We start from the raw sequence: 17,456 nt of genomic DNA, 5'->3' as shown, positions 1-17,456 counted from the left end.
GTTGCTTATGTTCATTTCTTGTCTGCGACCTTGTTTCATTGAGCCACCACAAAGCTTGTACCACTGCACAAACATAGTAGCTTTTAGTAAAATTACATGGGAGAAATAATTCTGTTTATACTTACTGATTTTACACATCCATATTAAATTACTTACTAAAAATGTAAATACGTGCCATCTAGTGGACGTCTATGTACACCTGACCATGAGCTTGTTGGACATCCATTTCCTATAGACTACAGGGTTAGTATGGAGCTGCTCCCTCCACTCTTTTAGAACAACTTTCCACAACATTTTGTGTCTGTGGAAGTTTGTGCATATTTAGTCAAAAGAACCACTGTAAAGTCAGGTACTGATATTAAATGTTCCATTTTAACCCAAAGCTGTTCAGTGTGGTGGGAGTCAGAGCGCTGTACAGTCCACTGGAGTTGAACCATGTCCTTGTGGGCCTCACAGGGGAACCGTCATGCTGGAACAGCAGGAGGGCTTGCCAGAACTGTTTCCACAAAGTAAAGAGCTATTTTATATAATTAATTGTATACACCTATTAGCAATAAGTGGGGCTGAAACACTTCAACTCGATAAATATGATGGGTGGAAACCTACTTTTGGCCACTAAGTGCAAATTAAGAGTTGAGAGTTAAGAATTACTGACATTTGGGTGCCACCTTGTGGTATAAACCAAAAAAATAATGCACAACCCTCTTTTTGAAGTACGATCAGCTGACCCACAACTGAAATGTATATAACCTGTACATTTTTTCCTTCTGTTTGCACAGTTTCAACTAGCACACGCCATCTTCTGTACACCAGCTGGTGACTTTGATAGAGATTTATATAGAGAATTACATACATGATGTACCGGGGATCACACTATTCTCTCTGGTTCTCCAACATTCAAACTTCAATTCCTAAAAAATTAGGACAGCATGCAAATGCTGATGAAAACAGAACAATTAGCCACAAGTTTTATAAAACACTTGAGACAGAGGCATGTTTACCACGCAGTAGTATTTTATTGTAACACACTTGTACAGATACATTGTTGTATTTTGTGCGTCATGGCCTGCGTGTTTCCAACAGAAGGCACATAATGCAGTCAGCCCAGATTGTGGGTATGCAAACTTGCTGTTGTTTGGCGTCATCGTGTCAAACTAAGCTTTCAGCAAGAAGTATCTGTGGGATTCTTTGCCCATTCATCCAGAGTAGCATTTGTGAGGTCAAACACTGATATTAGATAAGAGTGGTGTTCTATGAGGTTGAGAACACCTTTAGTTTTTCCACTCCAAACTTATCTAACCATGCCTTTATGGACCTTACTTTTTGCACTGGGGCACGCCTTTCCCAAACTGTATAAACAATTATTTAAACTATTTTGGTATGCTAAAGCATTAAAATTTCCCTTCACTGCAACTAAGGGGCCTAGTCCAACCACTGAAAAACAACCCCATATCATTATCCCTCCTCTACCAAACATTAGTTGGCACAAAGCAGTCAGACAGGTAACGTTCTCCCACCATCTACCCAGACTCGTCCATCAGACTGCCGGATAGCATAGCATGATTTCTCTCTCCACAGAACACGTTTCAACTACTCCAGAGTCCAGTGGTGGCATGCTTTACATCACTCTATCCGACGCATGGCATTGTGCTTAGTGATGTAAGGCATGCATGCAGCTGCTCGACCATGTAAACCCATGCCATGAAGCTCCTGGTTCACAGTTTCTGTGCTACAGTTAATATCTGAGGTTTAAAACTCTGCAGTTATTGAGTCAGCAGTGCGTTGGTGACTTTTATGTACTATGTGCCTTAGTACTCAGCAACCCCGCTCTGTAACTTTATGTGGCCAGCAACTTTGTGACTGAGTTGCTTTGGTTTCTAAAGGCTTCCACTTGTCAATAATATCACTCACAGGTGATCGTGTTATATCTAGGAGAAAAGATAAGGTAACAGCCCAGTTGTTTTTTTCTTTTGCATCTTACTGTTCCAACATTTTTTAAATGAATGTTTTTGCTTTCTTGCACTATGTTAGATCTTGTTTAAGATTTCATCTGTTAAACGTTTTGTGCTTCGTTTAATGTAAGGCTGTGCACATGTTGCAAGTAAACACAGCGCTTAGGTGTTTCACATGATCTATGGCAAAACCACTTTCTGCTGGCTGTTTCAATGAGCGCCAAGCTATTAACAATAGTGACCAACAAGTCACGGCAAGCAATACCAGGATCAGTAAACATAGAACTGCTATCTAAAATGCAAACCCGGTTTGTCCGCCCTGTCTGTGCATCAATCTGACCAAGTCACAGTTCATTCAGACTGTACTTTTGGCACAGCGGAATGTGGTGAAAAACGAGCATCATAACTGCAAATGTATGCGGCCCCTCTTCTTACTTCATAGGAAGAAACAACAGGCAGAGCAAAAGTGGTTTCATGTAAATGCAGCCTTAAAAGAAATGATCTATCGATGCCCATAAATTACTTCTCTTCTCAAGAAAGCTCTATGTGGCTAATGAAAGGTCTTTATGCCAGAAGGAATAAAACATTGTATAATCATTTTATGTGCAAACAGCAAAAGGCAAAATGAGGACAGAAAACATATTTTCCATTAATCTGAGAAATGTACAAACATATTTCTCTTACATTCGACAGACAATATTTTGACAAATGTATATACACACATTTTTGGCATACTGATGTACATTATTGGCGTTAGCCCTCAAGACAAGCAGGTGTCCACCAAAAACCTTGTGAATAAGAGTTAATGTTTTTTTTTTTTACATTAGATTATTTCAAAAGAATATTTACACTCCTACTAATACACCGGCCATTTCAAATTATTTTTGACACATTTACCCCCCCCCAATTTTCGTCCAGATCCAGTTGTATCCAATTACCAAATCGCATTTCACATCCTCTACTGCTGCAGACCTCCACTCCTGACAGAGGAGAGCCTTGACTATCACACACTCCACAACATGTGTGCAGTAGCTGACTGCTTCTTTTCACCTGCACAAGGTGAGCTCACATGGAGCTCAGTATCATGTACGGAGGGTCATGCACTGGTCTTATTGAGGTCATAAATGCAGCATTTATGAGGAATCCCCTCCAGCAACCCCCACCAGACAGATGAGCCAATCATTGTTTAAACTGGTGTGTTTTATCTGCTGCACCACCCGAGCATCGGATATTTAATAATTTACTCTCTCTTTAGATGAAAGACCCAGATGACTTGGTTACACAAAAAACAACTGTCTGAATACTGACATTCCAATCATTAATGACATATGAAGTGTGTATGATGCAATAAAAGCAGTTAAACACAGTGCTTCAGCAAGAGCAGCTCCACAGATTCTGATCCTATCATAAAAATCTGAATTCTTTAAATGTTTTGCATTCAGTCACTGCTTCAAATGTCCACACACACACACACACACACACACACACACACACACACACACACACACACACACACACACACCTATACACACACCTGTACATATACACACACACACTTTCTGATGAATTCAAATATTCAAATAAATCCCTGCCAGGCTAAAACACACATGATCCTCTAGAGCATGTGTTCCATATGCCTGCTGTCTAATAGATCAGCAGAATACATTTCCTTATGTAAGGATTGAAGAGATTGTTCTAGAACTCCTCATGCACATTGCGAGCGTAGTCCATGAATTTGCTGCCAGTAAAATACTCGCTGTATTTAAGAATCTCCTCCAGCTCCAGGTTGTGGTTCTGGTTCTCATCAGCTACAGCGATCATTTGCTTGGCTTCATTTAGGGCATTGTACTCATTCATGGGATCCATGTATTCCTGTAGGACAGAAAGATCATGCCAGTGATGTAGGTTAACTAGGGAACTAGGGAAAAAGTTTCCCCATTTGAAGATAATTGTGTTTACTGTGGTTCATTAAAGTCTCAGAACCTTAGTGGACTAGTACATTTTAATAGTCCTCAGTCTTATCTCTTCAGGAATATATTTTTATTGTGGCATATTGTGCTACTTATTAAGACCATTTAACCTATTCCATATCAAATAAAAAGATTATTGTGTTCTAAGTGCAACTGACAACAAGGCCAAGGCCCAGGTTCTTGGGTTGATTAAATAAAACCTTTCCCCACCTCATACAGGGCCAATTTGTGTTTATTAAACTTCCTTCAATAAATGAAACAATTACTTAGTGTCTTAAATAAAATAGAGTCTGAAGGTCTTAGACAGTAAAGTATGACATCCAAATATAGAACAAATTAAAAAGGTCAAATACTTTCTCACAGCACTATTTTACCTGTGCACTGTGTCTTTGTTTAAGATATTACTTTAGCTTCAGTGGTGTTAGAAAATGTCTGTGGAACCCTAAGCTCAGTCGTTTTGAAACAGGCACATAACCAAAGACTAGAAACACTGCTTTTAGTGTGAACTGTTATTTTATTATTTTATTATTTTTTCCCCTTTTTCTCCCCCTTTAGTGCATCCAATTGTTCAATTTGCATCGTGCTTCCTCTCTGTCTATGCCGAACCCTGCCCTGACAGAGGAGATCGAAGCTAACCAACATCCCCTCCGAAACACTGGCAGCAGCCGGATGCATCTTTGCCACCCACACATCGATGAGTTTGGCGCCGCCTAGCGTTGCATGCGGAGAGACACACCCTAAGGGCACTCTTCCTCATCACTTGTGTAGGCGCCTCTTAATCAGCCGGCAGAGGTCGTAATCGCATTCTGACAGAGAGACCCACCCCCTCCGGTCTCCAATCCCACCCCCCACCTGAACAACAGGCCAATCGTTGTTCATATAGCCGCCCAGCCTTCGACCGGCTGAAGGCAGAGCTGGATTCGAAACGAAACTTTCGAAATCCAGCTCTGGTTGCAGCGCGTGTTTTTACCGCTGCGCCACCTGAGCGGCCTGTTTTAATGAAAATAATGTAGACCCACCTCCAGCTCTTCCATGGTGACAATTCCGTTGTGGTTGGCATCAATGACCTCCTCAAATTCCTTTTTCCTCTCACGTACCCAGTCATCATCAATGTCCTGGCCTTGCTGGTTCTCCACTGTGCCCATTGGCAAAGAGATGAACTCGGACAGGGTCAGTTCCTTGTCTCCATCTTGATCTGAAAAAGAGAGAGTTTGCATACATGATTAAGGATGTACTAGCATTTGCATGAGACGATCAACTACTACTGGCTCAAGTTTACCTTTCACGTTGTGCTCTATGGACTAAAAAAACACAGAACCATACTGCTTGTTACCAAGTTCAAAGGCCAGCGTCTGTATTGCTGAGCTACATTCTGCATGTGTTACAACAGCATGGTAAGGCTAGCCTGCCAGAAAGCTAGTCTGCCAAAAGGTGTGCTCCATTTTCCAATACTTTAGTCCATATAGTGTCTTTATTTACATTTTTCTACTGTCCCAACATTTTAAATTTTGGCAAAATTCTAAAGGTTTGCAGAATTAAAACCTTAAACAGCACGCTGCCCCGTTTGTGTCAGTTTTTAGTATGTCCTAAAAACCTCCCTAAATCTACATCCACATTTTACATGGACACGCCCTGTGTGAATATAACCTTTACACCCAAATTAAAATAAACCATCTACTTTCAACCAAATGAGGTAACAAAGACCCATAGCTACAAACGGAAAGGAAAACAGAAAGGAAAACAAAAACACTAGACTTGTCATCATGCTTACCCAGGTCTCTGATGATTTCCTTAACCATGTATTTGAGCATGCCTCTGCTGTGCTCTGGGTGGAGGAAGGAGAGGAACTCCTCCTCGTTCAGAAGTTGGTCAGCTGGTGGGCTATCGGCCTGGAACCAACGATCCTTAAGACTCTCCAACACCTCCTGGGCTGTGGAAATGCAACAAAATCAACATAGTAATCAGTGGAGGGCTGGTACGACCTACAATTTTTTCAACACAATTATTCTGGAAACAAAAACTGTCAGGTAGTGTGGTCATGTGGTATATCTGTATATAAAAACCAGTGCAATTTGCATAAAAACTATTACTGATATGTTTTAGGGTAAACATTCATGTTTTACTTACTCTCCTCATCAACTTTAAGATCTTCGTTGTTCTTGATCTTCTCCACCACTTTCTTCTCATTAAAACCTTTGCTGGCCAAAAACTTTACACGGTACTCATCCCATGTCACATGTCCTGAAAGAGAAACAAGTGCAGTGTATAAGGTTTAAAAGTTGCCTTGACCAAGAAAAAGTATTTATTTTATTATTATTATTTATTATTTTCAGCAGGGTACTACACTACAAATCGGGTGAACTGGTTTAAGCTAAATATGTGGTTTTTTTTTTGCATTTTCCCCTTTTCCTTCCAATCTTGTCTTGTCCAGATCCTGGACCTGTATTTGCTGCTGCAGACTTTAAACCTTTACTAGTCACCTGCTAGAAATTAAGTCTAGAATTAAAGAGTGGCATATGGAAAGTTACACACTGTGCTCCATTGTTTCACCATCTCTGTGCAGAGCCACTAGAAGACACAATTGCAGTAGCAATGAGGAATCCCTTCAACCCTTCCCTGCCTCAACAGACACAGCCAGCCACTGAATAGCAGTCTACAGCATATAAATTCTACACGGAAAGAATTGTGCAAAGAATCAACTCACCATCTCCATCAGGGTCTACTGCTCGGAAGTTAAGTTTGTTCTCTTGTACAGCCTCTTGGAAATGCTCTTCTGTTTTCTCCATAATCCAGCGCTGCAGCTCCTTAGCACTGACACTTTTGTCTTGATTGAAATCAACTCTACCAACAGATAAGACAGAAGGCAACAGAATTTCATGGTGCAGAGTTGGTCTGGCATACTGATGATAACAAATGATAATTTAGGACTCCACACATACAGCCTATAAGTCAGTGTATTGGTGCTACAAGGCAGAATCAGTTGACAATTATTTACATTTGTTGGGTAAAAAGTAACTACAGTGGGGCCAAAAAGTATTTAGTCAGCCACTGATTGTGCAGGTTCTCCTACTTAGAAAGATGAGAGAGGTCTGTAATTTTCATCATATGTACACTTCAACTATGAGAGACAAAATGAGAAAAAAAATCCAGGAAATCACATTGTAGGATTTTTAAAAAATTTATTTGTAAATTATGGTGGAAAATAAGTATTTGGTCAATAACAAAAGTTCAACTCAATACTTTGTAACATAACCTTTGTTGGCAATGACAGAGGTCAAACGTTTCCTGTAAGTCTTCACCAGGTTTGCACACACTGTAGCTGGTATTTTGGCCCATTCCTCCATGCAGATCTCCTCTAGAGCAGTGATGTTTTGGGGCTGTCACTGGGCAACACAGACTCCACAAATTTTCTATGGGGTTGAGGTCTGGAGACTGGCTAGGCCACTCCAGGACCTTGAAATGCTTTTTACGGAGCCACTCCTTCGTTGCCCGAGCGTTGTGTTTGGGATCATTGTCATGCTGGAAGACCCAGCCACGTTCCATCTTCAATGCTCTCACTGATGGAAGGAGGTTTTGGCTTAAAATCTCACGATACATGGCCTCGTTCATTCTTCCCTTAACACGGATCAGTCGTCCTGTCCCCTTTGCAGAAAAACAGCCCCAAAGCATGATGTTTCCACCCCCATGCTTCACAGTAGGTATGGTGTTCTTGGGTTTTTCTTCTTCCTCCAAACACGAGGAACTTTTTTTACCAAAAAGTTCCATTTTGGTTTCATCTGACCACATGATATTCTCCCAATCCTCTTCTGGATCATCCATATGCTCTCTGGCAAACTTCAGACGGGCCTGGACATGTACTGGCTTAAGCAGGGGGACACGCCTGGCACTGCAGGATTTGAGTCCCTCTCGGCGTAGTGTGTTACTGATGGTAGCCTTTGTTACTTTGGTCCCAGCTCTCTGCAGGTCATTCATCAGGTCCCTCCGTGTAGTTCTGGGATTTTTGCTCACCGTTCTCATGATCATTTTGACCCCACGGGATGAGATCTTGACCCCAAGGGAGATTATCAATGGTCTTGTATGTCTTCCATTTTCTTACAATTGCTCCCACAGTTGATTTATTCACACCAACCTGCTTGCCTATTGTAGATTTACTCTTCCCAGCCTGGTGCAGGTCTACAATTTTCTTCCTGGTGTCCTTCGACAGCTCTTTGGTCTTGGCCATGGTTGACTGTTTGAGGCTGTGGACAGGTGTCTTTTATACAGATAACAATGTCAAACAGGTGCCATTAATACAGGTAACGAGTGGAGGACAGAAGAGCTTCTTAAAGAAGAAGTTACAGGTCTGTGAGAGCCAGAAATCTTGCTTGTTTGTTATTGACCAAATACTTATTTTCCACCATAATTTACAAATAAATTCTTTAAAAATCCTACAATGTGATTTCCTGGATTTTTTTTCTCATTTTGTCTCTCATAGTTGAAGTGTACCTATGATGAAAATTACAGACCTCTCTCATCTTTCTAAGTAGGAGAACTTGCACAATCAGTGGCTGACTAAATACTTTTTGACCCCACTGTACATGCCTAAAACATCAATATACAAACAGTAATTGGCCATAGTAATTTGGCACTCAGGTGTTGCAACAATCTATCATGCTTGCCCACCACCACTGGGACATAGGTTTAAACCTGAGCTGTAGCCAAAGCCCTGCGATATAGTAGTGCCCTGTTCAGGGTATTCTTGCCTTGGACCCCATATGACCCTGACCAGGATAAAATATAAAATGACCTACTTGGTAAATATTTCAATCAGTTTCTTGCGATTCCTCCTTGGCTCCGAATCCTCATCAAACTCCTCCATGTCTTTTCCCAGGAAGACTTCTTGGTGAAAGCCTTTGTTGAGGTGGCCATCCATTTCCATCTTAACACCATTTAGGTGGTCAGGTGGAAGAATCTCATTGTCCTCCTTATCATTCTGGTGTTTGCTTTTGTGAGCTGACATGTTTGCTGGCCGGGCATGGACGTCAAAGGCAAGGACCACAAAGAGAGCTATGAATGTGGCACAAAGGTGCCCTCTTCGAGCTCCTCTTCTAGTGGCCATGTTTTTAGTTTCCACCTCAGGAACAGATAAGAGGTGTTGTTAAACATAAAAAGAAGTGACAAAGTGAGAGTACACAATGATTACAATCAGTTACTGCTACATCAGGTGCACACGAATACTGTGTACACACAAACACTGACTGTAGATTTTGAATTTCCCCACTGTGGGACGAATAAAGAATTATTTTAGATAATTGTTTGCTACGCACGCATTGTTAACCACTTTCACCCAGGCTCATTAATATAAAGAGTATTATTTGGACACGCAGAGCATTAGTGACCAGGTATTATTTGGACACGCAGAGCATTAGTGACCAGGTATTATTTGGACACGCAGAGCATAAGTGACCAGGTATTATTTGGACACGCAGAGCATTAGTGACCAGGTATTATTTGGACACGCAGAGCATTAGTGACCAGGTATTATTTGGACACGCAGAGCATTAGTGACCAGGTATTATTTGGACACGCAGAGCATTAGTGACCAGGTATTATTTGGACACACAGAGCATTAGTGACCAGGTATTATTTGGACACAGAGCATTAGTGACCAGGTATTATTTGGACACACGGAGCACTAGTGACCAGGTATTATTTGGACACGGAGCACTAGTGACCAGGTATTATTTGGACACACAGAGCATTAGTGACCAGGTATTATTTGGACACACAGAGCATTAGTGACCAGGTATTATTTGGACACACAGAGCATTAGTGACCAGGTATTATTTGGACACACAGAGCATTAGTGACCAGGTATTATTTGGACACACAGAGCATTAGTGACCAGGTATTATTTGGACACAGAGCATTAGTGACCAGGTATTATTTGGACACACAGAGCATTAGTGACCAGGTATTATTTGGACACGCAGAGCATTAGTGACCAGGTATTATTTGGACACGCAGAGCATAAGTGACCAGGTATTATTTGGACACGCAGAGCATTAGTGACCAGGTATTATTTGGACACGCAGAGCATTAGTGACCAGGTATTATTTGGACACACAGAGCATTAGTGACCAGGTATTATTTGGACACGCAGAGCATAAGTGACCAGGTATTATTTGGACACGCAGAGCATTAGTGACCAGGTATTATTTGGACACGCAGAGCATAAGTGACCAGGTATTATTTGGACACGCAGAGCATTAGTGACCAGGTATTATTTGGACACGCAGAGCATTAGTGACCAGGTATTATTTGGACACGCAGAGCATTAGTGACCAGGTATTATTTGGACACGCAGAGCATAAGTGACCAGGTATTATTTGGACACGCAGAGCATTAGTGACCAGGTATTATTTGGACACGCAGAGCATTAGTGACCAGGTATTATTTGGACACGCAGAGCATTAGTGACCAGGTATTATTTGGACACGCAGAGCATTAGTGACCAGGTATTATTTGGACACACAGAGCATTAGTGACCAGGTATTATTTGGACACAGAGCATTAGTGACCAGGTATTATTTGGACACACGGAGCACTAGTGACCAGGTATTATTTGGACACGGAGCACTAGTGACCAGGTATTATTTGGACACACAGAGCATTAGTGACCAGGTATTATTTGGACACACAGAGCATTAGTGACCAGGTATTATTTGGACACACAGAGCATTAGTGACCAGGTATTATTTGGACACACAGAGCATTAGTGACCAGGTATTATTTGGACACACAGAGCATTAGTGACCAGGTATTATTTGGACACAGAGCATTAGTGACCAGGTATTATTTGGACACACAGAGCATTAGTGACCAGGTATTATTTGGACACGCAGAGCATTAGTGACCAGGTATTATTTGGACACGCAGAGCATAAGTGACCAGGTATTATTTGGACACGCAGAGCATTAGTGACCAGGTATTATTTGGACACGCAGAGCATTAGTGACCAGGTATTATTTGGACACACAGAGCATTAGTGACCAGGTATTATTTGGACACGCAGAGCATAAGTGACCAGGTATTATTTGGACACGCAGAGCATTAGTGACCAGGTATTATTTGGACACGCAGAGCATAAGTGACCAGGTATTATTTGGACACGCAGAGCATTAGTGACCAGGTATTATTTGGACACGCAGAGCATTAGTGACCAGGTATTATTTGGACACGCAGAGCATTAGTGACCAGGTATTATTTGGACACGCAGAGCATAAGTGACCAGGTATTATTTGGACACGCAGAGCATTAGTGACCAGGTATTATTTGGACACGCAGAGCATTAGTGACCAGGTATTATTTGGACACACAGAGCATTAGTGACCAGGTATTATTTGGACACGCAGAGCATTAGTGACCAGGTATTATTTGGACACGCAGAGCATTAGTGACCAGGTATTATTTGGACACGCAGAGCATTAGTGACCAGGTATTATTTGGACACGCAGAGCATTAGTGACCAGGTATTATTTGGACACGCAGAGCATTAGTGACCAGGTATTATTTGGACACGCAGAGCATTAGTGACCAGGTATTATTTGGACACAGAGCATTAGTGACCAGGTATTATTTGGACACACAGAGCATTAGTGACCAGGTATTATTTGGACACACAGAGCATTAGTGACCAGATATTATTTGGACACACAGAGCATTAGTGACCAGATATTATTTGGACACACAGAGCATTAGTGACCAGGTATTATTTGGACACACAGAGCATTAATGACCAGGTATTATTTGGACACACAGAGCATTAATGACCAGGTATTATTTGGACACACAGAGCATTAATGACCAGGTATTATTTGGACACACAGAGCATTAATGACCAGGTATTATTTGGACACACAGAGCAGTAGTGACCAGGTATTATTTGGACACAGAGCATTAGTTAACTGGTTAACTGGATTTTATCTAGTTTCTAGTCCTACAGTATGCATAACCATTCATTTACCAAACAAGTTACCCTATTTAGCACCTTACCTTAATACTAGCTTGTTAGCCTAATGCTAACGTCAGTCGAGCTTAACCGCTGCTGCTTTAAACGTAATATTAACGTCTCATAAAGTAAAAACTAGCAAACCATTATTTGTTAAAAAGAATAACCTACCTGTTAATAGGAAATGTATTTTCCTTTAACAATGAAACAAAAACAAAACAACAGGAGCCAGTAAGCTATGAACGACACAGCGGTACGTTCATCGCACTGTGAGTTTAAAGGACGAGCAGTTCCTGTAGACGTGGCCTCACAGACGCAGAACGTAATGGTTCAATCCTAAACCCCGCCTTATTCCCTACATAAGTGCCCTACATCATATTAGAAATAAAGGCGTTTACACCCTACATAGTGGACTTTGTATACTGCATTACGGTATTTGGACTGCAGAGGTTGTAAAGTGACATTTGCAGGCAGAAACGTATTATTGATTGGAGAGGTCAGAGTGTAATGACCTGTCTCGTTTGAGCTAGGTAAAAAGTCCTGCAGTAACTCAAATATCCTCTTTACATCCACAGTAAGCCCAAAAACAAACACCCCAATCAAAAACCTCTTAAAACATTTAACGTTAAATATTGAGCCAGAAGTGTAGAAGAACACACTGGGTTCCACTCCTGTCAGCTAAGAAACTCAGTCTGAAGCTACTGTAAACTGTATTTAAGCAATAGAACACGAGAGGGAGTGTGTTATCGCGAATAACATCACGGCTGTGATTCGGTCGCAGGCACGAGCCGAAGGCGACCTCAAGTGTTCTATTGCTTTTATACAACAGTTTTTACAAAATAAAGAAAGAAAATAAATCACAGAAGCCCTGAATTTCATATTAAATATGCTTTAATATTGACAATACCTTCCGCCAAAAAGTAGTTCCACAACGAATATAAAGTTTAACACTACAAAGCAGACATCCCAAGTTGCAAAAACTCATTTCAGGGAGGTAAGAACAACAAGAAGAAAAAGGCAAGAACTTCCGAAGGGAAAAAAAAGAAATAAAAAAACCTCTCGCACACACCAAAGGATATAGGTGAAAACAGAACTTCTAGATGCTGCTAACAGGTTCGCGTTACAAACACATTAATGTTCCCTACATAGTGCACTAGATAGTGAATTAGACAACTGATTTATGTTCCCTACACAGTGCACTAGATGATTGTATATCAGATAACGGATTTAAAACGCGACCGAGAAAAAAAGGCTGTGTCGCCTGTGTGCGCGTTTGTGTGCATGAACCTTGTCGTTAATAGCAACGCGTCAGCGGAGTAATAACATTGTGGTGTGAAAAGGCCGTGCTGTTATCACGAATATCAGCACGGCTAGAACGCTTCTCAACCAATCAGATTGTAAGGTCGGAACTACCTGTTGTATAATTAAGCAATAGAACACGAGAGGGAGTGTGTTATCGCGAATAACATCACGGCTGTGATTTGGTCGCAGGCACGAGCCGAAGGCGACCTCAAGTGTTCTATTGCTTTTATACAACAGTTTTTACAAAATAAAGAAAGAAAATATATCACAGAAGCCCTGAATTTCATATTAAATATGCTTTAATATTGACAATACCTTCCGCCAAAAAGTAGTTCCACAACGAATATAAAGTTTAACACTACAAAGCAGACATCCCAAGTAGCAAAAACTCATTTCAGGGAGGTAAGAAGAACAAGAAGAAAAAGGCAAGAACCTCCGAAGGGAAAAAAAGAAATAAAAAAGCTCTCACACACACACACACCAAAGGATTATGGGTGATAACAGAACTCTTAGGAGCTGCTAACTGGGCTATTAAGCTAACTGTTCGCGTTACAAACACATTAAAGTTCCCTACATAGTGCACTAGATTGTGTATCAGATCGCGGATTTATGTTCCCTACATAGTGCACTAGATTGTGTATCAGATCGCGGATGTATGTTCCCTACACAGTGCGCTAGATTGTATATCAGATAACGGATTTAAAACGCGATCGGGAATAAAGTCCGTGTCGCCTGCGTGCGCGTTTGTGTGCATGAAGCTTGTCGTTACTGGCAACGCGTCAGCGGAGTAATACAGTTGTGGTGTGAAAAGGCCGTGCTGTTATCACGAATATCAGCACAGTTAGAACACTTCTCAACCAATCAGATTGTAAGGTCGGAACTAACTGTTGTATAACGTCTGATGAATCTTTCTGCAAAATATGCAAATTGTTGGGCAGAATTTGGCATAATCAAAATGAATCCATGGACCCAGCTGACCTTGTCAGGCTGCTAATGGTGGTATAAAGCTATGGGTACATTTTGGAACTAATTGAGTCCCCTAATTTACCACATCCAATAGCACAGAATCCAACAGCACATCTTTGGAATGTGGTAAAATGGAATTTGGAGCATCAATGTGATGCAATTCTGTCAACATGACCGATTTTTCAGTAAGGTTTCCCTCAGAAAAAAAGAATGCTGTTCCGAGAATGCAGTGTACAAGATGTAACAGTAAAATAAAAATAAAAAGTTTTTATTTCATTTGTTGTCTATTTTACTACCGCTTAATTCTGGGTCGAGGTGGGTCTGATTTATTTCATCCAAAGTGTTTTATTTTATTTTTGTCACTAGAGGGCAGAAGAGGACTGTCTCTAAAGTCTGTGTAACTTCTTACTGCTATTAGAACCTGCACATAAATACCTGTCACTAGTCCCTTATTTCACCTTTCGCTTTTTCATTATTAACAAATAATTTCTATTGTATTGGAGACTTGGCTGGACATAGGTTAAACATGGTTTATTACAACAATAGATTCATTCATTTACATATTCATGTATCACCGCAATTTCCCTTCGGGGATCAATAAAGTAATCAAGTAATCAATCAATCAATCAATCAATCAATTTATTCTGATCATTTATTCATTGTGATCTATAGTACAGTGGCTCCAATAACTGAGTGCAATGCTGAAACAGAGCATTGGACAGAGCACTAGTTCCTCTCAAGGCATTACACATTAACCGATACATTTACACCTGTGGTCAAAATAAAATAATCACCATTTTTATGAAAGGTGGAAGGAAATAGAATACATACTAGTACAAAAGTGCATGTCAATCCATTTTAAGGAATCACTAACTCATACATGAAGGGCAATTAAGAGCAACCAGTCCACATTCAGTATATTTCTGAGATCTGCTATAATTTGTTGATTTTAAACAATAAGTCTGTTAATTTCTTTTAAGCTTTGAGTGACGGACAGTTAACTTGACATTTTATCAAATATCCTGATACAATTCTAAATTCCTTGTTCCCATAATGACTGTGAGTCTCTGCTACAAAGTCCCAAACCATGATGCTTTCTTCACCATACTTCTCACCACCATCTTTTTGTGCACTGCTTTTTCTTCCAAACATAGTGTGCATGTATGTCTTGGTGTGTGGGTTTTTTAATGAGTTTTGTAAAAAGTGTTTTTCTGTCACATCTTTTCATTAAAACTGTTTTTGTGTTGTTATGAACACCCCATTCTAAAAATATGAGCATTAATATGGGATCCCTCACCCTGTTTTGCACCTATAGGAGCTATGAAATGTGATTTTGCCGAGGGGGTGTGTTGTGCTCAGGAGCAGCTGAAAAAATTTGCTTGTTCCCTGACACATTTCAAGACAGCAGCTCATTAAGGTGACTTGTTGTAAAAGGTAATTTAGCACTTGTGCAGAACACGCTTAAGAAATGAGTTCCTTGTGTATTAGTAAAATCTGAGATAAACATCTAAATCAAACATGTGCTTTCACAAAGGATTGCGGATACATGTATTACATTAACACTTTATTTATTTGGCAAGCTTTAATTCAATTCGAGTTAGATCTATACCTTAGACAGATAGACAGATAGATAGACAGATAGATAGATGGGGCCAGTGATAGCTCACTGGTTAAGGTACTGGACTAGTAAACAAAAGGTTGCCGGTTCAGGCCCCACCACCACCAAGTTGCCACTGTTGGGTCCCTGAGCAAGACCCTTAACCCTCAATTGCTCATCGTGTTCAGCTCATTGTGTAAGTCGCTTTGGATAAAAGCGTCTGCTAAATGCTGAAAATGTAAAATATATAGCTGGATCGATAGATAGATAGATTCATTTATTGCCATTGTACAGAGTACAACTAAATTAAGTGGCAATCCTAACAATATTTACCTCTCGTATCTAGTCATCTCTAATTCCCTTTTGTGTAATGTAATCCTCTGTTTTAGAGCTTTATTGCACAGAGAGACCTGCTAATATCAATGAGAATCTCTCCACCACTCAAGTCGGTGCCTTAGCCAGTCACAGAGAGGAGAAACCTTGCCCGACCTAGACATCTTTAGACATAGCCAGTTGTGGCTATCGGATGCCTGGCTAGGTTGGTGGCAGCTGCAAAAATCATTAAAATCCCAACACTGCCATGACATTCATGTCCCTTATAAATGTACAGACGTGTCTGACTTCAAATATAACAACTGCATGAGTGCTGACATGTACATTTCATTTGTGAGACAAAACAGGGCAGTAAACTAGCAGAGCTGCCAATTTTACTGAACAGGAGAAGACGGTTTGGGGAAATCAGAAAAGAGAGGGAGGAGAGAGAGAGAGAGAGGGTTGGAGAGGAGGGAAGAGAGAGGGCTGTGATAAACTCTGTTGTGAGCCCTCCTGCATGCTTCAGTCAGGAAGTTTTGGGAGCGGGGAGTGTAGGAGTGCATGGGATTGGAAAAAGCAAGTGTGTCGAAACAAGCAGACTCAGAGCAGGCAGGACCCACCACGCAGTCCAGACACGGAGGTGTGTGTGCTTGTGGTTTGGACTTGGCTGCTGTCTTAGGGGGCTTCTGAGTTGAATGCGCAAGAGGCTGCATTACCAAGAAAACGGTATTTGTTTCCTCTTTTTTGTAACCTGCTTAAAGGTGGCTTTAGGTGACCAATTTTTATTCCCTTTGTGGAAACTACATCAAAAGAAGGGCAAAGGGTGAGACAACTAGGGTATCTCCAGCGTCAAACTCCCTCAGGACTTTTTAATTCACCTCCAAAAAGTGAAGACTAAGCAGGCAGCTACATTTACAAGAAAAACTCTGGCTTCTCCCAAAAAACCTCCCAAGAGTCTCCACACTAGAGAAAATCTAAGGAACCCCCCTTTTGGCCCCCTCCCTTGCCTTCGGCTCCTGGCCCCTCCTTTAGAGGCGCCCTGTGGTACCTAACCTCCACCCCCCAGTGGGCCAGGAAGCGTGAAAAATCTCACTAATGGGTTTATTTGCTTTTGTAATCTGTCACTCCCCAGGACTTGTCCAGTTGACACTCTTCAAAGTTGGGCACTCTGCTCGACTGGCCTGCTGAACACTTCTGAATTTTCTTACCCACTGAGAAGATCATCACCTCTTGCCATCCTTACTGAGAAGGAACTCCTTGAATTGAAGTGCTTGTCTAGACCAGACTTCAACATTAAAGCATCGGATTCTCTTCTTTTCTCAACAAACTGGTTCACTCTGGACAGTAAGGCTGATTGAATCTAAAGA

The 17,456-nt window shown here is 41.1% G+C and overlaps 1 protein-coding gene across 2 annotated transcripts; it reads right to left on the bottom strand.

The window, feature by feature from the left end:
• Nucleotides 1-2,531: 2,531 nt before the first annotated feature.
• sdf4 (stromal cell derived factor 4) lies at nucleotides 2,532-12,169 on the bottom strand. 2 transcript variants are annotated; one of them, XM_063015748.1, is made up of 7 exons: nucleotides 12,084-12,169; nucleotides 8,713-9,035; nucleotides 6,627-6,763; nucleotides 6,050-6,163; nucleotides 5,694-5,852; nucleotides 4,942-5,117; nucleotides 2,532-3,824 (listed from the first exon to the last, which is right to left on the bottom strand). In XM_063015748.1, the coding sequence occupies exons 2-7, from the start codon at nucleotides 9,018-9,020 to the stop codon at nucleotides 3,648-3,650; spliced, it is 1,071 nt and encodes a 356-aa protein (XP_062871818.1). In that variant the 5' UTR covers nucleotides 9,021-9,035; nucleotides 12,084-12,169; the 3' UTR covers nucleotides 2,532-3,647. The 2 variants fall into 2 exon arrangements, with proteins under 2 accessions (XP_062871818.1, XP_062871817.1); XM_063015747.1 differs by lacking the exon at nucleotides 12,084-12,169 and having other exon boundaries at nucleotides 8,713-9,214.
• Between the last annotated feature and the right edge of the window lie 5,287 nt (nucleotides 12,170-17,456).

Source organism: Trichomycterus rosablanca, chromosome 19, assembly GCF_030014385.1.
Source record: "Trichomycterus rosablanca isolate fTriRos1 chromosome 19, fTriRos1.hap1, whole genome shotgun sequence".
Classification (NCBI taxonomy): domain Eukaryota; kingdom Metazoa; phylum Chordata; class Actinopteri; order Siluriformes; family Trichomycteridae; genus Trichomycterus; species Trichomycterus rosablanca.
This window is presented reverse-complemented; position numbering and strand designations above follow the sequence as displayed.